Genomic DNA, 22539 nt, shown 5'->3' on the forward strand with positions numbered 1-22539 from the left:
TTTTGGTCCAAGCTGTGGAAGACAATGGACTCAGTGAGTGGCCTGAGCAGCTCTGAGGCATCCTGTGTCTGGGCGCACCCGAAAACCACCTTCCACCCCTTCTTCTTTTTAGCTTGTTAGCGTACTTTCTCTTTCTCCAGCCACCCCTCAGTCCAAAACATCTTATTTTGTAGGTGATGGGCATTTTATTTCTAAGGGAAGGGATAATGATGAAGAGATCCAAGTTCTGGCCCAGCAGGAACAGAAGATAATCCTAGTCTTGGGTGTTTTTCTAATTTTCAAAGCATGGAGCACAAAAAAATGAAGCAGGGCCCCCCTGCAGAGCTTACGTCCTGCTTGGTGATGAATCACCCTGGAGGATGATGTCTCCACGTCCCAGTCCTTGACTTGGACTCAAGGACTGGGCAGGATAGAAGGGGTGGAGAGACTTCCCCATCAGCCCGGTTCTGGGGCTTGCATGCTCTTCGCCTCACATGGCTTTGTAACGAATTACCCAGCAGTGACTGGTGCAAACCACCACCTGTGGCGCTCATGGGTTCTTGGGTCAGCCTTCCGCCGGGCCGGCCAGTCCTCAGCCACAGATCTGGCAGGCTGGGCCTCCAGTCACCTCTGGGCCCAGGCGTTCACGTGTTGTTGGTTGGCGCCGGCTTTTGCTGGGAGGAGTCGGATTCTTTCCACGTGGGCTGCTCCGTGTGACCTCTGCGCGCGGGCTCATTCAGACCTCCTCCCAGCATGGCCGCTGTGCTCAGAGGACCAGCGTCCCGCCGAGGGGGCCAGGTGGAGGCTGTGGCCTCTTTATGACATCTGCCGCCTTCTCTTGGAGGAGTCTACGGGAGGAGCGTCAAAGGATTTGGGGAACGTGTGTGAAGTCGGCCTCAAGTGCCCTGAGACCGGAGCAACTCCAGGGCCTCAGGCCTGTCTATCGCCCCACGACTTGGCGGTGCCCGAGGTTCCCTATCCAGCACAGGCTGACGGGCTCAGCAGCTGGCCCTGCGGGGACCGCCCAGTGCCATCCGGGGCCCACCTCTGTGTATTTGTCTGTCCCTCTGGTCAGAGGCCTCTGGTGAGGGAGGGCCTCTGGGGGTCTGCCGGGCTTCTCAGAGGTCAGCAGCCCAGGGCCAAATCCTTCATTCATTCATCCGCTCATCACAAATCTGTCCGGCGTGCGTCCTGTGAGCCCAGGCACCGTGCCCAGCGCACACGGTCTTGGTAACAACAAAATAAGGCAACCCTTGTCTTCTGTGCAGCTCAGGGCAGAAGACAAGACTCAGGTGAGCGGGGAGAGTCCTCCACGCATTGCACCTGGACCACCCAGAATGTCGCAGAGGGGATGCCAGGAGGCCTCCCACTCCAGTCTCCCCCTGTGCAGTGGGCTGGCAGCAAGTCGGGGTAGCCCAGACCGCTAACGTGCTTCTGGGTTGACTTTGCCCCCCTGCCACTGCCCACACCCGCTGGCTCTGAGCTCCGGGGAGAGGCAGGGAGCCGCGGCCCGTGCCCGTGAGTCACGAGTGTAAAGTACACCCAGGACCTTGGCAGGACCATGTGTGCAAGGGTAAGGTGTCATTAGGTGAACATTGAGAAATGCTGCTTTCCCATAGCCCCTGAGATAAAAAGAAACAGCTTCCTCCAGCAGCCTTTTATCGCTCGCATTGCTCTGGGGTGGGAGCTGCAGGTCCCGGGGCAGCAAGGCGGCGGGCTGTGAGTGTGAGCGCGCGTGTGCGTGTGCACATGTGTGTATGTGTGTAAGTGTGCGCGCGCGTGGCCTTCCGGCAGCTGTCCCCCCACCGCACCGCACCCCCCGCCTCCCGCCGCCCCCGCCCCTGGCCGGCGGGGTGCGCCCCGGGCCGCTGAGCTGCCGCCCCGCTCCCCCCCACCCTCCCAGCGCTGGGAGGCGACCCCCGGCGCGGCCCGGGTTCAAAGGCCCCGCGCGGCGGCCCCAGCCCCTCCGGGGGGCGGGGAGGCGAGGGGGTGGTGCGGGCGCCAGAAAAGCCCGAGCCCACAGCCGGCCCTGCGCAGGGATGGGCAGCGCGCTCTCAAGTGTGTGACCGCCGTCGCCAACTCCTGGCCGGGGCCCGGGACGCAGCGAGCGAGCGCCGGCCTCAGACCCCGCAGCTGGAGGGCGAGGCCGCCGTGCCCGGCCCAGCGCCCTTTCTCGGCCACAGGCGTCCGTGCTTCTGGCCCGGTGCCCCGGCGCCCGATCGGGGTTCATGGAGCCGGGGCTTTGGCTGCTCTTCGGGCTCACAGTGACCTCCGCCGCAGGTAAGCGGGCGGGGCGGCGCGCCACTCCGGGCGCCAGCGCACACAAAAGGACCCTGGGATGGGGGGCGCGGGGAAGGGTGCATTGTGGGGAGCAACCTCTGGCCTGGGCTCGCCAACCCTGGAGGCGCCTGGGAGTGGGCCGGGGGGCCGAAGCCGAGAGCCAGCTACCCCGGGGGCTCTGGAGGTTGCAGCCCACCGGCGAGCCAGAGGTTCGGCTGGCCCGGTGGACTTGGTGAATTTTTCATGAAGTTGGGAACTTTTCAAAAAGTTTGCAGACTATTCAGAAACTGTGCAAAAATGATTGCAAAGCTCTCAACGGGTGCAAATACCTTGCAGACTTTGCAGAAAGGGAAAATAGCTTGCAAGCTTTTCACCAAGTATGCACATTACTTGTAATCTTTTCAGAAACTGTGCACATAGCTTTGCAAACTTTTCAGAATGTATGGCAGAGTTTGGAGACTTTACAGAAAGTGCAACTAGCTTGCAAACTTTGCAGAAATTTTGGTTGTCCCCTTCCCCCAGGTTTTTGGGGAATGATAGGTGTGTGTGTCTGGGGCGGGGGGATCTGCACACTCAGGAGCTCAGGAGCTCCTCAATCTGCCTCCTGCAGGATTGGTGCCTCGCCCCCAGCCTGGGGACGCTGGCAGGAGCGGCGTGCCCGGGGCCCCCCCTGCAGCCAGATCTGAGGGGGACATCGAGGAGACTGTGGCCACTACCGCAGTGCAGGGTCCGAGTCCCAGACGCCTTGGGCAGGAGCAGGAACCAGGTCGGTTTGGGGAGCAGGCGTCCAAGGGGGGTCCTGTGCACCGCCGTGCGAGGCGCTGTACGTGCTTCACCTACAAGGACAAGGAGTGTGTCTACTATTGTCACCTGGACATCATCTGGATCAACACTCCTGAGTGAGTCAGCCCAGTCCTGGGCGGTGGGAAGTGATTGGGAGGGCTGGCCTACATCTTCACTCCTGGAGGGCCTCATCCATCCCATCCCTGCTGGGTCAGCCCAGAGCCCGCCCGAGCCCACCCTGGCACAGCCTCGGGCTCTTGCTGGGGCCTCCTGCCATCTCAGGCCTGGTCTGCGGGTCAGGGCTGTGACTCCCATCCCCTCTGAGGGCCTGGCCTGGGAGAAACCCAATCTCAGTTTCTGATCCAGTGGAAGGGGGAGCCCTCCCACTGAGAGAAATGAGCTGGCAGAGGGATTAGTTACCTGAGAAGTCCTTCTTCCATGGAGGAAAGTTATCTCCTGCCCCAGGGGCTGAGTGGGCCCCCTCCCGACCCTGCCTCGCTCCAAGGAGTTTCAAATTCCTTGACAGCAGCCTGCTCTCCAGAGAGCACAGGGGTGGGCTTGGCAGGGCCTGGTAGAACCTTCCCAGGAACAGTGAAATTCCACGGGTACCAGGTTCCTTTCCTCCCGGGGCTGGAGTGCCAACTGGTCCTGCCACAGGCTGAGCCCCGTCACCCACAGTGGCACCCACTGTCAGCTCCTGCCACAGACGGCCTCTCCTCCTCCCTTGCAGCCCCTAAGAACACTTACTGTAGGATTGAGGCCAGGGCCACGAGGAGTCCTGGGGTCGGCCTTGCTGTAAAGTCAACCTTCTTCCAAGGCCGTGGGGTACAGGGTGCTCTGCTGGGGGAGGATGTGACGGTGTCTCCCATTCACTTACTCTATCTCAACCTCCCTCTGCAGACACATCAACTTTAATCACCTTACCAACTGTAAAGAGGGCTTGACCTTGCCCTGGTTACATGCCTTCTAGGCTTGGACACCCCAAGCTCTAAAATCTGGGACTTGGACCCGATGATTCCATGTTCCATTCCTGGGGTGTTCTTGGGACCTCGTGGACTCCTGCTGGTGCCCTACTAGGGGTTCTTAGGTAGAGCTGGTAGTGAATGGGAACCTTTCTCTGGGAAAGGCAACTTGGCTGCTATGTTTGGAGCCACCTTGATTCAGCCCCCCGTATGGCTTCCTTCACCCTCAAACCTCTGAGCACACTGGGTGACAGCTTGGATGGGCTCACTTACCCACCTTGTTTTGTGAGCACCTGCAGAATGAGGGGCCGAGTAGCTTTCAAACCAGGTGACAGGATCCCTAAGCACGTCTGGGATAGGTCTGGAAAGTGACCCCATTATGCCAGATGGCAGGCAGGGCTGGCTTCACTAAACCACCTTGACTCATGCTCAGGGTTCCAGGCTCAGAAGGACCCACGCTCTGTTTAACACTGTCTTGAAATTCTTAACACTTTTTGAACCAGACGCTCCACGTTTGCATTTTTTCCTGGGCCCCATACATTATGTAGCTGATCCAGATGGCAGAATTTGCTTGCCAGGCTGTGTCTGATCAGGCTCCGGTACACACAGTCAGCCCATGCAGGGAGGACGCAGCCTCATCTTCGTGGGGAAGAAGAAAGTGCTGTGTGGTGGGAGAGGGGCTCCGGGCCGGGGCTGCCATTGATTGCCTTCTCTTCTCAGACAACGATCAGGGTCACCTCTTCTCGCAGCCCCCATCACCCTGACACTTGTCTTTTCTGATTCCTACCCTCCTGGCATCGTGATCTGACCAAAGTATCTTCACAGAATTGAGGACGCAGGGCAGTCAGCACAGGATTGAGTCCCAAGCTGTGAATATAGAAGAAGAAAGGAAAGCCAACCGCATTAGGGACAGGGGGCCTGGGGCAGAGGAGAGAAGGAGAGGGTTTGGAGACTACCTCCATTCTCTGCTTGTTGCCAGGCTCCTAGCACTGGCTGGAGGATTGATTGCTTGAAATTCGCCCAGGAGGCTCCGCAAACACCCTCTGATCTGTTTGAAGCCCTGGCTCGTAATTCTGAGTTGTCGTGTATGAAGCCATGGACCTTTGACTTCTTCCAGGGCAGCCAACTTGCTGACATCCCCCCTCACAGTTTGATTGACCTCTTCTCTTTTCTGACCCTGATTCATTTTAAACACTAGGAAAGAAGGATTAAATATGGTGTTGAGAGTTCTGCGTACAACAAAAATGACAACAGCCAGACGAGCATTTTGAAGTTAGACAAGCAAAATAGTTTTCCTAAGGAAGATTTTTCCAGATGCTCTTCCTCTTTTCTTCTTCCCCCTTACCCCCCGTGCTTGCCTCTCTCCATTCCTTTCTTTCCTTCCTTCCAAAGGAAGGTCCAGTCCATTTGCTGTCTTTAAACATCTTGGACAAGATTGCAATGTGAGAAAATGGGCTCTAGGGACAGGGAATGTGGGCCTTTGGAGAAATGGAAGAATGAAAAATGGCCGAACTGAGCTAACGGGACAACAGTGGAGAGTAATGAGGTCTTTCCAGGTTCCTGTCCGTTCCCGTACCCACCTCCTGTTGCAGACCCTCCTGGTCTGTGGAAACTTCTCCAGCATGTGATGTGCATCCAGGCTCTGCCGCTGGCTGTGCTGGGAACCGTAGGGCTCTTGAGGCTCATGCCTACATCGAGAGGCTTGACTTTGGGTGATTTTTCAGCTCTTGGTGTCTTTCTTCCTACTGCCCATCCTGTCACATGAAGATAGACCCCACAGTCCTAGTCCACCTCGGGAGGACATCTGCAGGGTTGCAGGGAGTGTGCTCACTCACGCTGTGTGTAAGGACCTGAAAACTACAGGTGGGGTGCACAAGGTACTGCTGAGACCCTTTGTGCATCTTATGTGCAAAGTCAGGGCTGGTGAGGGCCCGAGAGACCGGGTAGTCCCGAAGTATCTTCTGGGTGTAAGAGCTGAGGATCTCTGGCTCTCCCACATCCCTCCACATGCTTCCTTCTTCCAGACCTGAGCTTGCTCAGCACACTCAGCCGGCACCCAGTGTGTACTAGACGTTCAGTAACACTGCTTGGCTTTCAGTGAGGTCCTGCTGCCTGAAGATTCTTCCTTGTCTTCACTCTCACAGAGGCTGTGGTCTGCAATGCTTTCTCCCAGAAACGAGGCTTCTTGTTCCAGGACAACTGGATGTTCTCCAGAGGCCCCAGCAGACACGTGTGGGAATGTGGGTTTTTTCAGAGGTGTTGCGCATAACTTCCACTGTAGCCTCCACGAAGTCTGTGGTCCCAAAGGGGAACCAAATGTATCCTGGGCCTGTGGAGGCGGCTGAGGCCACAGACGGTCCGTGGCACAGTATGGTTTTCATGACTTTCTCTGGCCACGTTAAGGAGCTCCCACCCCTCCCCCTAGTGGTCCCCCCATTGCCAACAAAAACAAAAACAAAACTCCAAATCAGAGAAAAAACACATCCCATCTTATGATCATGAAAAGTTTGCCAAGAATAAGATGACAAGGGAGAGGTCGTGCACAAGTAGTCCATGTGCTTACATGCTTGTACACCTGGGGCTGTTCTCCACGAGTCCTTGAAAACCGGGAGTCACAGCAGGAGATTGTATTCATCAGGGTCTCTGGAGAGACAGAACTCACAGGACGTGTGTGTGTGTGTGCATGCGTGTGTGCAGACGCATCTGTGTAAATATACACACATACGTATGCACACAGCAGGTGATGTTGCGGCCTCAACTCTGCAGGCAGAATTCCTTCCTCTTCAGGTGCCTCAGGTTTTTCCACCAAAGCCTTTGACTGATTAGACAAGGCCCACCCACGCCGTGAAAAGTAATCTGCTTTACTCAAAGTCTACTGATTTAAATCTCAATCCCACCTAAAAAAATACCTTCTCGGCAACATCTAGACTGGCATTGCACCAAACATCTGGCTGTGGTAGCCCAGCTAAGTTGACATATAAAATTAATCCCTCTGTTCTGGCCACCATACACTTGGTGGAAGAGTGAGCCAGTCGTCAAGTGACCGACGGAGCTGCAGTTCACCCAGTAAGGAGCTTCTCTGTGTTCCTCCCACTCTGTTCCCAAGAACTGAGAGAACATGCCATCTGCTAATCCCTCCAAGCCCAGAATGAGGGAGAGGCTGTGATGGGGACCGTGTTTTCCACACAAAACTTGGAGCCATGTGAGCTGACCAGGAGGAATGTATTTATGAGAAGAGTGGTGGGGATGTTTGCAGTCTCAGCGGTGGTGGAAACTCTGGGCTCTCCAACGCCTACTCAGGGGAAGGCCCCAGACCCCAGTGCTCCGCTCCATGTCCTAGCTGACAAGCTGAGTGGCTTGGGTGTGCAGCCCCCCTCTCTCAGCACCCCTGGGGTGAGGTGTCAGTGTCAGGCTAACTCTGGGACAGTGACCTCACAAGATGACCGACCTGCCTGCCACCCCAGCTGCTTCAGAGCATGCCTCTCGGACTCAGTCCAGCAAGAATGACATTTGTTTTGGGTTCTTTTCCTCCCCAAAGAAGTAGAGTAAAAAAACCCAAAAAAACAAAAAAACCCAGTAATAATAATGGTAACTAAAAAAACATCGAAATTTGTATTTTAATATGTTTTGCCACAAAAAGGCAACAATGCCACAGATTCATCTTTGCCCCTGTGTTGTTCAAGAAAGTCATGTTCACATTTCCAAGAAGGGGCATCCCAAATGTTAGAACGTTCCAGTGAAATGGATGGATCCGGAACCCCCTGTCTCCAGCTGATATGAGGCCAGCTGTGCCCCCCGGGGTGTGACCCTGCCCCTAGCCCATGGGTCAGGACTGGGAGCACTGTTGCGGGAGATGCAGCTGCTCAGGCTGCTCACTGAAGATGTGTGAGGATGACATCAGAAGGGAGAGGGAACATGGAGTCTGGCGAACGCTCGGTATCGCGAAGACGTGACCATCGGGATAACTGCGCGGCTTCAGGACTGTGTAAACCCCCCTGGGCCAGGGCCTGGCCTGCCCACCATCTCCTCCATTCTGTGGTTGGGGGCGCCTGCCATCCCCCATTCTGTGCATTCTGTGGTTGGGGAGTGCCAGCGAGTAGGAAGTGCTTTCTCCAGGACTGCTGAGGTCACCTCCTAGGACCATCCACCCCAGATAGCGCCCCGGCTCCTGGAGTAGCACTGAGCAAGTTCGGTAGACGGTCTTTCAGCATTCCATTGGCATAAGGTGTACAGACCAGAGCGGGGGGGGGGGGGGGGGGGGGGTTAAAGGTGTGCCCGGTTGCCTCTGCGGCTGATAAGTAGATTGATAAGGACACGAGGGCCAAAGGTTGGTCCAGGCTTGATGAGATTTGGTCCTGCCCTTTCTGCCGCTCCTGTTTTCTATTGCTTACCTCTCCCCTTGGTAAATCATTGGAATGTTTGGGGCTTGGTGTTCTCTGTGGGCACTGGCCTGGGGCTCCCTCCGTTAGTGGGGCGGTGTGGGCAGCGACTGGGGGGCCCTGGCCTTTCAGGATATTTTGAATGATCAGTTTAGACCCTGTTTGTTTGGCGCTTCCTGGTGAAAGCCTGGTGAGGGGGCTGTCTGCGTTCTCCTGTGCTCCCCCGAGTGAACACTGAGCCTTGGGGTTTGTGGGCAAAGGACCCTGTCCCGGGGCCTGGAGGAGACACTCTGCACACTGGTTTGCAGAAATCATTCGTGGTACGCTTGTGAGAAGGACCCATGAGAGAAGCTGCCGTTGGCCAGACTGGATGTGAGTTTGGACGCGGGGTTCTGACCGATGACTCTTTTGCTCGACTTTTGTGAGTTTGTCTCCCCGCGTAACCATTTCTGTGTCCTTTGAAATCTGGTAAATGTTTAGATCCCGGTTTTGAGTTCAGGTAGCGTATCTCCGAAGACACTTCATGGCAAGATAGGTCTTTAAAAGTCGAGGGCCTTGGGGCTAAATTTCAGTTTGTTGGAGAGGGCAGCACACACCAGGCGACCCCACTATAGGGGTCATGGGGACCGAGAGCCCCCTTCTGTACCCCGGGGTGGGGGTGAGGAGGCCAGGGGTGTGTAGGAGCCGAGACGGGGCGGGCCGAAACGCAGCCGGTCCCCATGATGAGAGAGAGTGACTTGCCGCGAGGGGCACTTTGCTTTGTAGCAAGAAGGCTTGGAACGAAGGGCTTGACCCGGTGTGACCCTGGGGGGAGAATTTGGGTTTCTGCTAGATGAAAGGGACCTCACAGCTGGGAACTTGGCCTTAAATCTGAAGGCAGGTGAAAGGCTCTGACATCTCTGGTGTGGTTTATTCCTGCAAGAATTTAAAACAAAGGAAGCTGGGAGCAAACAGCGTTTTCCTCCAGGAGGCCCCACGGCGGTACTGGGGTCCAGCCCGCTCTCTGCTCCAGCGCCCCGGCCGGCGGAGACCCACAGCACCTCCGCGCACCTTTCACATCTCCAGGAGGCCCGCGAAAGCGCTGCTCAGCCTCCGGCCTGAGAGGCAACCTGCTCTCATTCTGTGTCATGTTTCCGATGGAAACCGTTCCTTCAAACGGGACACGCACACACTTTCCCCTACTTGGGATAGGAACCCCTCTGACCGCGAAGGAAGAGCTGCTTGTGGGGACAGAGTTTGGGGTGCGTCGAAACTCCCACGTTCCCAGCAAGTGTTGCTCGAACAGACTGACAGCAGGATGGAATATCCAGTTGCCCTTCTCAGCTGCGCCAGCTCAGAGCCTGGGGGAGCCCAGAGCTTTTGGAGAACGTGTCTGAAGGCTGGGAGGCACAGACCTTCCCTTCTTTGACGGCCTGCTCAGGGCTGACTTGAGCAGGACGCCTCGAGACATAGTAACTTTTTTTTTTTTTTTTTTTAGATTTTATTTATTTATTTGACAGAGAGAGACAGTGAGAGAGGGAACACAAGCAGACAAGCAGGGGGAGTGGGAGAGGGAGAAGCAGGCTTCCCGCCGAGCAGGGAGCCCGACGCGGGGCTTGATCCCAGGACCCCGGGATTATGACCTGAGCCGAAGGCAGACGCTTAATGGCTGAGCCACCCAGGCGCCCCTCGAGACACAGTAACTCTAGAACAGGGTGGCCAAGGAGCCCTGTGGCCTGGCCCCCGTAACTTTAAAGAATGAAACAGGTTCATTTCAGGAGTCCACGGGAGGCACGGAGGCTAACGTGACAGTGGCACGAATGGCCCAGAGTGGGGACAGTTCCACCTGTGACTTGCGGAGCGTGAAAGTTCTGCCCAAAGTCAGAAGCAGGTCAGCGAGAAAGCAGAGGTGTATGTACCTTTCCCAGACTGTTGTCCATGGGTTTCTTTGCAGGGTTGAGGCTGGGGTGAGGCCAGTAACACACTCCCCCAGGTACCATCTTTGGGGATCTGCCCAAGAGTCTGTCGTCAAGATAAATGAGTGTTAATGCAATTTTTTAAAAAAATTAAAGCAGAAAATTCATCATCAGCAAAACATCAACATCTGTAATAAAGGCAGGATCCCACACTGTGCATGCCCGCCTTGCCTCCCTCCCCTCGCCCAGATCCCAACACCGGGTTCTCTTGTGGGGGTAAAGACTGTATCTTGACAGGGCTTCGGGTATTCCTGGTTTGAGGTGAGTGATCAGTGCCTCAGAGCTACCACAAGGACCCGACCCAAGGACGCAAACAGCTAGATTCAGAGGAGAAGGAGGCTTTGTTAGAGTTGCCCTGGTGAGTGTGTCTTTTTTCATCCTTACGGTGAAATCTCCTGACAATTACCAAGAGTGTCTTCTCTTGCCTACTGTGGATTATTTAGAGGATGCAGGATGGTGTCTGTATTTTCTTTTTTTATCCCTCTGCAAATCCCCCTGTCCCCCATCCTTAAAAAAAGTACCTGCTCCTTCTTTTATGGTCACTCTTTCCACTGCTGGGAACTATTTTGAGCCACATCTGTCTGCAGCTTTGCATAAACTTCTAATGAGGCCGTGCCAGACAGACGTGGAATTGCCTACATTCAACCTGGAATCCGTTAGGGTCACTGGGGGCCTGGGGAGGGAAACTGTAGCCTTTCTCCCGTGCACGCACTGGGGCCGCACCAGATGGAGGGGAAACCAGCTAATCTGTAGGATTCCGTAGTCGGTTTCATTCCCCACATAGTGTTGGAGTTTGTTTCCCCAACTTTTTTGAGCCGTAACTCTTGGAGATCTCACACCACAACACAAGCACGGAGCAGTTTTCTGTTCCCCTTTCCTTTGACCCCTCATGCCTCCAAACCTCCTTGAGTGCCTGTGTTTGGGAGGGACATGCCCGTGTTCGGGAGGGAGCTGGTGGCGTGAAAAAGTCTGTGGCTTTGGTGTTATTTGTAAGCTTGTTTATATGGTGATAGGACACAACAGTATAGGCTGAAGTGTTGCAAGTACAGGTGGTGAGCCCCGGAGCCTCTGGGCTTGGGGGGCAGTGACCCCACATTTCGCTGTGGTTTTATTGCTGGAGTGAAGGGTCGCGCCTGCTCCAGCAGCCGTGTGGTTTGGAAGCTGGGGGACGCGGGTGTTTGAGAATCTCAAGGTGGAATGTGGAGCTGGACAACATTTCCAGAGACCCAGCCGGCCCTTTCCTCTCTCAGGCCCAGAGGGCAGGTGCTCCCTGGGGACTCTCACTGAGCTAGTCTTCCATTTGGACCAGAAACCTGGGTCCGCCTAGTGAAGCTTGTGTCACCTCTGGGGCCTCAGGCATTTGTGCAAACTGGTTTCTCCCTCATGCCACGGGTGTGGCCACCAGGAGCTCCTAGTTCTTTCCCTTCCATCTCGAGACATCTTCTCTTCAGGAAAAATCCTCTGAGATGGGCCAGTTGAGGACAACAGTAGAAGTCCAAGAAAGCAGCCAAGAATCAATACATATGGGAGATGGGGTGTGGGCCAGAAGTAATGGCTAAACTCAGACGTCACTCCTTCCTTCCCTCATTCATTCAACATGTATTTATTGCTGAGATACTGAGGGGTTCCTGGGCAGCACTCTGAGCCAGACACTACATCAGCTGCCCTGGGTACGGAAGTGAACAAAGGAGAAAGGATCGGTGGTTCCGGTTGGAAAGGTCCAGGGTTGCCGACCCCAGGGCACAAGAAGCAAGCCGCACTCGCAGCAGAGATGCAGAATTGACCCTCATTATTGGCCCGGATTGGTGGGGGTCAGTGCTCAACAGACTCTGAATGTACCTATGATTCTGATAATATTCCCAAATAGCCAAGCCCTGGATAAATCAAACTTTTGTATATTTTTTTCTCTTTGGTAGGGGAGTGTCCTAAAAAAAAAAAGTTAACCACCAACACACAGCCCATTGCTCACCTTTGATGTTTCCAAATACTGTAGGATCACTGGCTATTTTGGGAGGCTGTGGGAGGAGGACTTCCCACGTGGGCGGGTGGTGGGGTGAGCAATCTCTGCCTTGGGGTCTTCCAACTTTAAGACGCAAGGATTTTCTGCCGTGGAAGCAAAGCTACAAATTGCCAGTTCACTTTACATTGTTTGTGAGCATAGGGTTTGTGGAGTCGTCCTTAGAACCAGAAAGCATGTGTGTATTTTCCGCTTGTATAACAAGGTCACTGAGGAGCTGTATTTCCTGGCCTGTTTTCTTTCCTGGAGGCTGCAAGGGCCCCCTGTGGGTTGTCTGGCACGAGGCCTGGCCCACGGCAGACTTGCACAAGCATTTGATAAGTGGACAAGAGATAGTTCGCAGGAGGGTAAGACTTCCGGGGTGGTCAGCCGAGTCTGGGGCTGGGCTCTGAGCATCTTGAAACGGAGGGGAGTGTGTGGTGTGCTTGCTTTCACCTGCCCAAAGGACAGTATGATCCAAAGCAAACATTTCACAGGGGGCACACCTGGGAAGAAAGGACTCCAGCCAGCTTCGTTTGCTGGGTTTTGTCCTGATTCTGAACCCACCCTTTTGTGTTTTGTTGCAATGAAGAAAATCTCCGCTTGTCCCCAGCAGCTGGAGACGCTCGGGGTCTTCCTATTAAATCCGAGAAATCACGGTCACTTCGGTCTCATGAGAGTGAGTTCCAGAGCAGCTAGCCATCACTGGTCACAAGCCACAGAAAACCTAGTCTAGCTAACATGGCGTCAGAGCTGTTTAGGGGGAGGGCGCGGACTGAGGGGAAGCAGCAGCTCCAGCAGCGGGAGAGGTTTGGGGACTGGGGGCCCGGGGGCACAACAGATGGACAAGGCAGGGTGGGGCCACCGGGCAAAGAGCAGCTCCAGAGTATTTCCGGATGTTGAGTTGCCTCACTCAGTCGTCTTGGGAGAGACAGGGTCTCACTTGCCCAATGGGGGTCACCTGGTGAGTCCTTAGACAGGGGCAGGTGAGGCACATTGATGGAGGGGAGGGATCATTCCTGGAGGAAAGAGAAGCGCTTGGATTCGGGGAGACGAAAGCAACCAACGTTGGCCTCGGGCTCTAGAGAGTTCCGGGCTTTCAGGTCCTTTGAGCGGGGTGCTCCTGTCTCTAAGCTGGTGCCTTCTGCCTCCTTACCTTTGTGCTTAGCAGGTGCACTGGGTGCTTGTGGGAGTGAGTCCTGTAGTGACACATGCGTCCTGTGGTGAGAGACCCCTCCTCCTTGTCGGAACAGAGCTCTCCCCTGATGCTTCTTTCCGGTTCAGGGGACAGAGGCAGTGAATGAAGGTGAACCCCACTTTCTTCCTCTCCCAAGAGGATGTTGCTCTGCTTGGGAGAGCTGGTCAGCGATGCCTGCTGCAGAGGGGGCTTAATAAAGTCTGAAGTGGAGCTGTCGCCGGAAAGCGTGCTGGGCCTGAGAAGTTGTTTCTCAGGGGAGCTGATGGCCGCGGGTGCCTGTCCGGCAGCGGGACAGTCCTTTCTGTCCCCCTCCGCCACGGGGACAGTCAGTACTGGACGGCTCCTGGGCCCTCGGGCGATACTGCCTTTGCTTTTCCTGTTTCAGAAGGAGGAGTGTGAACGAAGGAAGCAGGTCGTCAAGTCGACGTTCCAGCTGAAGTGAAAACCATCTATTTGTTGAGGAGGCGCTCAGCCCAAACGTGGGCTTTTTAAGTTGCGAACAACTATATGTTGGCAACTGTATGTAAAAATAGTATCAAGCACTGATTTTGTCACTCCGCCGTATGACCTCTCTGGCTCTGCTCTATGGGACAGCACACCAGACGGGGGTAAATGCAGATGCCCCATGATGGCCTGGCAGGTGACAAAAGTGAGCAAAGAAGGAAAGGTGTAGACACATCGGGCGCGGCAGGGGCGGGGGCAAAATGGAGCATTCGTGCCCCATCTCTGACTTTGGCACTCAGCTCCAGACTATCGTTGCCATGTTGGAGAGCGGGGTTGGTGTGAGCGTCGCTCCCATTTACTCAGGAGAAGCTGCGAGTTGGGATATTCATGTGAAATTTTCAAATTAAAAAAAAAAAACAACCCTCTGCTGGTTGGATGAAACCCATAAAATGCTAATTGGCTAACCCCTGTAGGAGCTTAAAACTGTGTGTGTGGAGGCCCACTTGCCTTTCTTGTTCATGGATGTTCCCCCAGAGTCCAGTCCAGCGCCTGCACATTGAAAAGCCCTCGGCAGAGATTTACTGCACGCCTCTCCATGGGGTGGGGTGGGGTGGGGGGGTAAAAACTGGGTTTTTCAATGACAGTTTGATAAACTCTCCGGAGAAATGAGAATTTGACTAGTGAGGCTCTTTTTGCTGCTTCTGACTGGCCTTGGTGAATGTCTGTATCTCTCCTCTAAACTTCAGGTGTAGAAGCCAGTTTCCTGGTCAGGAAGATGGGGTAATTAATTCATTATTGAACAGGCAACACCGAACTTAAAAACAAAATCTTAAAAAAAAAAGCCAACTTTCCTTATTTAAAAACTTCTTGCAGAGAGAAATCAAGTGCTTTCAGTGTGATATGCAGATGAAGAATGAATACGGGGAATCTGGAAGTTTAATATTTAATAACATTTATATATGACATTTGGGAAAAGCGGTAAATAAGGAACACTGTGATAAATAAGACTCTGGCATCTCCATCTCTGATCAATAATGAATGTACGTAGGCTGAGGGACAATTTATTACACAGAGACACACAGCGCTAGACGTCACATATGAAGGTATGCTGGAAGGCTGTTTTGTTTTGTCTAAGAGCATTTGGATTGATCTTCTCATCTGCTTCTCTTTTGTATGGAGCTCTGTGTTATAACTGAAACATGAACAGATGCAAGAGCTGCCTACTTTTTACCAAGAATCGCGTTCCCCAAGCCCTACTGTTCAACAGTAGCTACACCAGTTGGTCGGAGAGCATGCGGGTCAAAGGTTCTCAGCCGATTTGACTTCGTTGTCATTGTTCCACTGTTAGGTCCTTCCAGTTCACTGTTGGGGAAACATTAACACGTGAGAAAGGGCACCAAGACAAATGAAGTCCAAGTGCTTCTTAGATGGGCCGTGCAGACAGAGCAGCCAGAAGGAAATTCGGCAGAGCATGGTACTCTGACTCTTTTATTTCTTGGTCATGCATCTCAGACGCAGGCCGGGTAGGTGGCAATTTTCTGCCTGATAACAACTCCCTTAAATTCCCTGACCAAATAGGCAACAATGAGAGCTATCATTAATTTACTGCTAGCCCTTTGCTAACTATTTTACATCCAGTCTGTCTGGCCAACAGCCCTTTCCTAGATCAGGAAGCTGTCCAGAGTGTGGAGCGTTCATGTAAGGGCTTTACAATGTAATAGTGGAATCACCGGCAACCTTTCTCTGGGCTCTCTGCACCTCGCACCTGTATATATTGGCTTGTAATGTTTCCTTTACCTGGTTTCATACCCCAGTAGTACATGAACTCCTGAAGACCTCCCAATCTCTCCATCACACTTAGAATAATGCTAGAGACATATACATACATACATATATATGGGATGCTTGGCAGATGTTGGAGATTCTTTGTAATGAATCTTGTGGTTATTGAACTTCTCAGGTTGGAAAGAATCCAGTCTTACCAGACCAGATTATCTCACAATTACTACCAGTTCCTCAGTCAACAGCCTTCCTTTGCTCAATTTCATGCTGGGTCCATGGCAGGTACAAAAGATGAAGACCAGCCTTCTACTCTTGAGCGGTGATCCATATTTAAACCTAGACAATGAAGTCCCCTGCCCTGGGCCCTGTGGGTTCGAGGGCTGCCTCTGACCCTCCTCTGGCCATGTCTCCCACTCCATTGCATTAATAGTGTATCCCTTCTAGACTGAGTTCCCGGTGTTCAGGATCCTGGAATCCTTTACCCAAATGTCCCCGAGCCCACTCCCAGGGCCTGTGCAGGTAGGTGTCTCCCAGAGCCTGACACCAAGGGACAGAACAGGGCTCCAGGCACATCTCCCAAAGTCCACAGGGTGGCCAAGGGGTGGATGAGTCCCCCTTGGTGTAGGGCAGAGTGGGATGGAAGAGAGGGTGCTGAACCTCTTTGGGCGGCCACATTCCAACACCGAACTCCAAGGAGCCCCAGGATTCTAAATTCAAGCCCGGACTTCCAAGGTGTTTTGAAGCCATATTTGTTCAGGTAGAAGGATAGAACTGTCTTATTTAAGAACTTATCAGATTGACTTAAAACCCCCACACTGTCGATCTGTGGAACTGGAGCCTTGTTAGAGCTTGACTCTTCTGTGGCCTGGGCCGCCTTCTAAACCCTCCAGTTGCTCAGCTTCCGTCCTCCCCAACCCCCTCCAGGAGGTCAGCCTCCTAAGAGCACGCTTGGAACCCCAGGGCTTAGAGCAGGGGTTTCTCATCCTGCCTTTGGGAAAGAGAATGGGGCTGTGTCTCTGTAAACACTCTCTGAAAATTGCAAGGGCTCATTTACATATGAGCTCTTTGCATTTGGCTGCTGAGAAAGCCTTCACATTTCTCCATTAACAAATACCTCCTTGCCTCTTGCCTCATTTCCTTACTTAAAACACTCTGGAGTGTTTTCACTGAAGTCGACTGGCTCTGCGCACGCAAATGCACAAATCACCTGACAGCAATTTCAAAATTGCAGGTCTTGCTGTTGATGGAAAAATGGGAGTGTGGTTATTCCTGTGTGTAATTTTCACCAAGAAATGGGGACTGGGTTTAATGTCGACACCTTGAGATCTAATGCGGCCCTGTTACTGGAAAAACACACCTTTAGCCAAGTCCTGGCTTACAACAGGGTCTGTATTGGTTCTGTCCCCAATCCCCCAGCCCCGTTCCTGAGAAGAAATGGGGTTTTAGCACTGGTTCAGCTCAGACCAGGACTGGACCCTGCTTGCTTTCTCCATTTTGGGGGCACAGACTGCTCAACTCTGGGTCTTCCTCGAGAGCGGGAGGAACCCATCTCCTACCGATGGGGAAGGAACCCACCACAATGCAGAACACGAGAAAGGGAACAGGGTGGCAATGCCCCTTCGCTCTGGCCTCCAGCCCAGCAGGGCAAAGTGGGTTTGGAGCATCAGGTCGCAGAGCGTTGCCACCACCCCCCACTCTGTCCCCACCACCCTGAAATTCTCCATGGTGTGTGTTTCAAATTAAAGTAAATCCAATTTGATTTTATTTTGACAACACAGAGAGGATGTCAGAACCCCCCTTTGAGGCGGATGATTGATGATACTCCATGGGGCTCACAGAAACCAAGGTGGTTCATCTTGGAAAACCAGGCCCTGTTGGAACAGTAACTCTGGGCCACAGAAGTTTCCTCTGGTAATTAGCAATTTGTCCCCAGTCCTGTTCAATGGTGCTAATGATTTAAGCTTATGCTTTCAACTTTTTCCACCACAGTGCCGCCTGGTAGTCTTCTTCCTTCTCTTGAGAATGATGGTTTGGATGCACATGAGCATAAGAAACAGACAAATGTTAATTGTTCCAAATGACACCATCACTCCTCCCAGCTCCAACCATAAATGAGATTGGTAAACAGCTTCAGACTTTTTAATAAGACTTTTTACATAAGCTTTTTCCCAAGGCCAGTTCTGTCCTTGGCTGTGCCTTACAGGGCGCCAGGGGTTCTCTTGATGTTTGTGTCTTGGAGGACGCAGTGTTGGGGCCAGGATGCGTCTGTAATTACATTTGTGTATTCCCGTTAGTGCAGACGGCGAGGCAACGTCGGCACAGAAGACATTGGGCATCCGGCCTGCAGGGCGAGGCTGGACGGCCTTGGGCTGGGGCTGGGCAGGCCTCTTACTGGTAGGGCGGACCAGCCCCAAGCGCTGGGCACCAGCCTGTGCATCCACCAGAATGTCCTTGTGCCGGGCTCGGGTACAGGAGGACAATCCAGAACTGCCCTCGAAGGGCTCCCGACTGGGGGCGCACTGAAAGTGTGAGAGGGTGCGCCCAGGGGAGTGCCGACCTTTGCTCCCCACCTCTCTGTCCCCTCGGCCCCAGGGCACTTTTGGGGGGCTTGGGGAAAGCAGGGGTAAAGATTGCCTGCAGAGGCTTCCTAAGACCCTCAGCGTGGGGGAGCATGTGGACACCAGATCTGGAGGTGTCGCTGCACCTCATCACTCTTGCCGCGTCCACGGTCTCCCAGCCGCAGCCAGCTCCACGAGGCTGCCCCCTGAGTGGGGAGGCCGGGCGTGCTTTTCCACACGCAGCCCTGACGCTGCTTTGTCCTTTGCAGACGGACCGTGCCCTATGGACTGTCCAACTACAGAGGAAGCTTCCGGGACAGGAGGTCCACAGGGCCCTTCCCACAGAGTCCACAGCCCTCCAAGTGGACACTGCGCTGCGCTTGTGTGCAGAGCCAGGACAGCGCCTGTTTGCACTTCTGTGCCCGCACTCTGGCCGTCAGCAGGTAGGACGCCCCTGGGGAAATGAGGCCAGAAGAGTCTGTTGCGTGGGCGTGGGGTGTGACGCAGGGTATGGGGCGGGGCGGGGCGTGGGGCGGCGCGGGGCGGGGCGTGGCGTCGGGGGAGGCGCGTGGCGGGGCGCAGGGCGGGGCGGGGTGTGGTGCCGGGCGGGGGACGCGTGGCGTGGCGTGACGTGGCAGGGCGCCGCGCAAGGCGCGGCGGGGCGCAGGAAGGGCTTGGCTCTGCGTAGCACATGTGCCGCCTCGGCTCCAGGAGGGTGGGTCCAGCCCCCTTGCTGCCTTTCAGAACGGAACCCGCAACGTGGCTGCGGCCGTGTCTGGTCTCCAGACACAGTTTTGGACTGCCCAGCACTTTGCCGAAATCTGCATAAGTTGCCAACATTTAAAAATTGAAGAATTACCCACCCCTGCCAAATGTGTATTTTTAGCTTCTTCAAAAACAGCAAATGGGACCATCTGGTCCCACGGGGCCTTCACATCCCCTCCTGGCCGGCAGAGGCTGGAACCGCGTGGGGGCCCCTCACATCAGGGGAGCAATGCTGCATGCATTCACCTGCATTACCCATCACCTTACTTTGGGGACCCCAGGGGCCCTTGAGTTTGAGACCCTGTAGCCTACTCTGGCTGCTAAAAAGACGTTTGTGAGTCTGTGTGGACCTGAATAAATGAGCAGACCCCAGGTTTGACCCCGGGTGGCCATTGACATTAGCATTCGCTCAATGGGCAGGTGCCCTACTGGTCAGGGACCCAGGATTCTCTGTTGAAAACCCCAGTGCTAACCTCATTTTCTTCTTGGTTTTGTAACATCCGATGAATAACTGAGGAGCGAGCCGACATTGTGCTTTGGTAGAAATCCACCCCCCGTGTGCTCAACCTTAGGAAACCATGCCTAAGATGCGGTCCCTGGGGAATGCACTAATGTGCCCACTGGTGAGGAAGAGAAAGTCCTAATTTGACACTGAAAAACCAGCCACAGGGAAATGCAGGTTGAGTCATTAAATAAGCTCTCTCCCCACAGGAATTCAAGGACAGCACAAAATCCCGACAAAGAGGAAGAGCCAGCCAGCGGTGCCAATGGAGGCCTGCGTCCAAGGAGGTGAAACTGCTTCCTCAGGCGTCACACCCTTGGGGACATGGAGGATGTGAGGGTGGCTTTTGTGAGGACAGCCAGTGGGGGCCCCAGCAGGCACGGAGTGCTGCATCCGCAGGGGCCCGGGCCTTTGGTAGATTGTCTCTGGGGACAGAGCAGGCCGAAGCTGCGGACTGTCACTGCTGTTGCCCTGCCCCTGGCCATCCAGTCTCTGTCATAGGAGTTGACCCCTTGCATCCCCTGTAGCTTTAGAGCAGTGACATCTGGCTCTGGATTTCACTGGGCCCAGACACAGCTAGCTGGCCACTGCTGCTCAGAGACAACCCTTCCCCCACCCCAGCACCCCCGGCTCATCTACCTGGGCCCAGGTGTCACTTTTTATGGAAGCAACATGTGGTCGTTACCAAAAAAAAAAAAAAAAAATCATTTTTTCAGTAGCTGACTCTGGACAGAGGTGAATTATAGCAGCTTGGCCTGGCAGCATACCCCCCATGTCCCCCATTGACTTTGCTTTTTTTTTTTTAACCTGCTTGTCTTTTTTGTATGAGAGATTCTGAGGGTTTCCTGCAGCCAAACTGGGTTTATTTGTCATTCTATCAATCAGAAATTGTTATTAATGGCTCGCCTACACATCTGCAATGGGATGGTAATTTATGTCCATAATAATAGCCTGCGGGTGGCTTGGGTTCCTACAGGCACTGATCAAGGGAAGATTAAACCATGCTCAGTATACGGGAGGCTTTCCAAATTGGTGGCAGTGGCTTCTAGGCATCCAGAGAGATCCGTCAGCATCCCTAATACAAATGGAGAGGAGGGGGCGGGTGAGGCGGCAGAGAGAGGCCCCGGGAGAGTGCAAGCCAGGCCCCAGCTGGTCCCTGCCTTGCCTTTTTGGTCTTTTCTCCTTTTTCTCTCTTTTGCCCCAAACCCACACTCCTCTCAGCGAGGGCGGGATGTGATTAAAACCATCCATCCTTTGCATCATTTATTCATCCACTCATGCATTCATTCAGCAAAGATACATCGTGCACCTGTGACGTGCTGGGCACTGTTCTAGAAGCGGGGGTCTGCAGGGAGCGAGGCAAGGGTCTGTCTCCGTGGAACTTAAATAGTGGGGAAGCGGGCAGCAAACAGACACAGTCTCCCCCTCATCCGCGGGGCTACGTTCCCGGGCCCTCACTGGACGCCTGGAACCACGGACACCACTGAGCCTTGTGTGTACTATGTTTTTTCCTCCAGGTACACATCTCTGGGAAAGTTTGATTTATAAATTAGGCACAGAAGAGAGTGACAGCAATAACCCATAATAGTCTAGAGGAAGCAGAACAATGTCCTGTAGTAAAAGTTATGTGAATGTGGTCTCTCTGTCTCTCTCTGAAAACATCTTGGGCTGTACTTGCCCCCTCCTTGTGAGGAGGTGACATAAGATGCTGTGTGAAGAGATGAGTGAGCTGGGTACACAGGCCTGGGATGCAGCGCGAGGCTACTAGGGACCTTCTGACACTGTGTCAGGATCAGGAACATCTGCTTTCAGGCCGTGGCTGACTGCAGGTAACTGAAACCGCGGATAAGAGGGGACCACTGTACATGAAATAGGAGTGAGATGTGTGAAGGAGACGAGGAAGGCAGGGTTGGGTTAGGAAGTGCTGGGGGTGGTTGCAGTTTGGGATTGGGTGGAGACAGGGTAGTGTCCCTGAGCAGGTGACATTGGCTTAGGGACCTGCAGGAAGTCAAGGGGTGAGCCAGGGGGATGAGGAACGGGAAGAGCTTTCAGGCAGGGGAACAGTAAGTGCAAAGTCCTGTGATAGGAATGTGCTGGGTATGTTCAAGGAGGGCAAGAGAGGCCTGCACGGAAAAAGTGTGAGGTTGGTTTTGCTCTTGCCGCTGTTCCTGTTCTGTTGAAGGCCCGGAAGATGAGGAAGGTAGCTCAGGTGCCCCCTGGGGCCTGGAAAGGTGGTTCTTCCAGGTCTTTACGGTTCATGTAAAGCTCCTGTAGGAAGCTTTAGTTGGGAAGAAAAGTCTTTTCTTAAAAGCCACGGTCCCTACTTTCTTGCAAGACTCAAGTTAGTAATTTCCAGATTCACATTCTCAGAGTGCAAGCTTGCCACCGTCCTGAGCTTGTGATAATCGAAGATGTGACCAGGCTGTGGGGCAGCTCCCAGCAGCCACGTCCGCTGGTGTGATTTATTCACACCTTCCCGGGCCGGTGCAGGCTCTGAAATTGGCAGGATGCACAGGGCAACAAGGTTCAGTTCAAAGCAGGGAATGGGGCTAGAGAGGGAGCGGGCAGCAGTCAGCTTTTTCAGCCAGTAAGAACTCTGCTGCATCACAGACCTCTTCTCTCCTTCACCCCTTTCTCCAAGATAGGCTGAAGTCAAGGACAGATGAAGTGAGCAGGCCTTAGGCCTCCAGCATCAAATGCTTGCCCATCAGCACCCCCTCCCGCCGCATTCTGCCTGAGGCTCTGTGGTGTCAGGAGCCCCTGCCAAAGCAGGCCTGTGGCACCCCGTTTCAGGGACCCTCAGTCCCTGCTCCTTCCTGCTTCACATTCCCACCTCTCGGAGGACAAGGAATGAGTTTGCCTCGGGGGAGAAAAACCCACCCAGAGGGTCCTCACTTAACAATACACCCCTACCCCAAGAATGCCCCCGTTCAAAGGACCTACTTTCTCAAATGGG

At 54.1% G+C, this 22539-nt stretch overlaps 1 protein-coding gene across 1 annotated transcript; it reads left to right on the plus strand.

Moving 5' to 3' along the window:
- Positions 1–2207: 2207 nt before the first annotated feature.
- EDN3 (endothelin 3) lies at positions 2208–19874 on the plus strand. The gene is made up of 4 exons (XM_028089188.2): positions 2208–2259; positions 2870–3158; positions 18586–18759; positions 19793–19874. Exons 1-4 carry the CDS (start codon positions 2208–2210, stop codon positions 19872–19874), a joined length of 597 nt encoding a protein of 198 aa, XP_027944989.1.
- The last annotated feature ends 2665 nt before the right edge of the window (positions 19875–22539 follow it).

This window comes from Eumetopias jubatus, unplaced genomic scaffold (assembly GCF_037043125.1).
Source record: "Eumetopias jubatus isolate StellerSeaLion01/CBP00866 unplaced genomic scaffold, mEumJub1_p1.0 scaffold_9, whole genome shotgun sequence".
In the NCBI taxonomy this organism is placed as follows: domain Eukaryota; kingdom Metazoa; phylum Chordata; class Mammalia; order Carnivora; family Otariidae; genus Eumetopias; species Eumetopias jubatus.

Coding starts and splice junctions, on each gene's coding strand:
- EDN3 (XM_028089188.2), top strand. CDS start 2,208: ATGGAGCCGGGGCTTTGGCTGCTCTTCGGGCTCACAGTGACCTCCGCC. Junction 3,159..18,585: donor ATCTGGATCAACACTCCTGA/GTGAGTCAGCCC, acceptor TGTCCTTTGCAG/ACGGACCGTGCCCTATGGAC. Junction 18,760..19,792: donor CGCACTCTGGCCGTCAGCAG/GTAGGACGCCCC, acceptor CTCTCCCCACAG/GAATTCAAGGACAGCACAAA.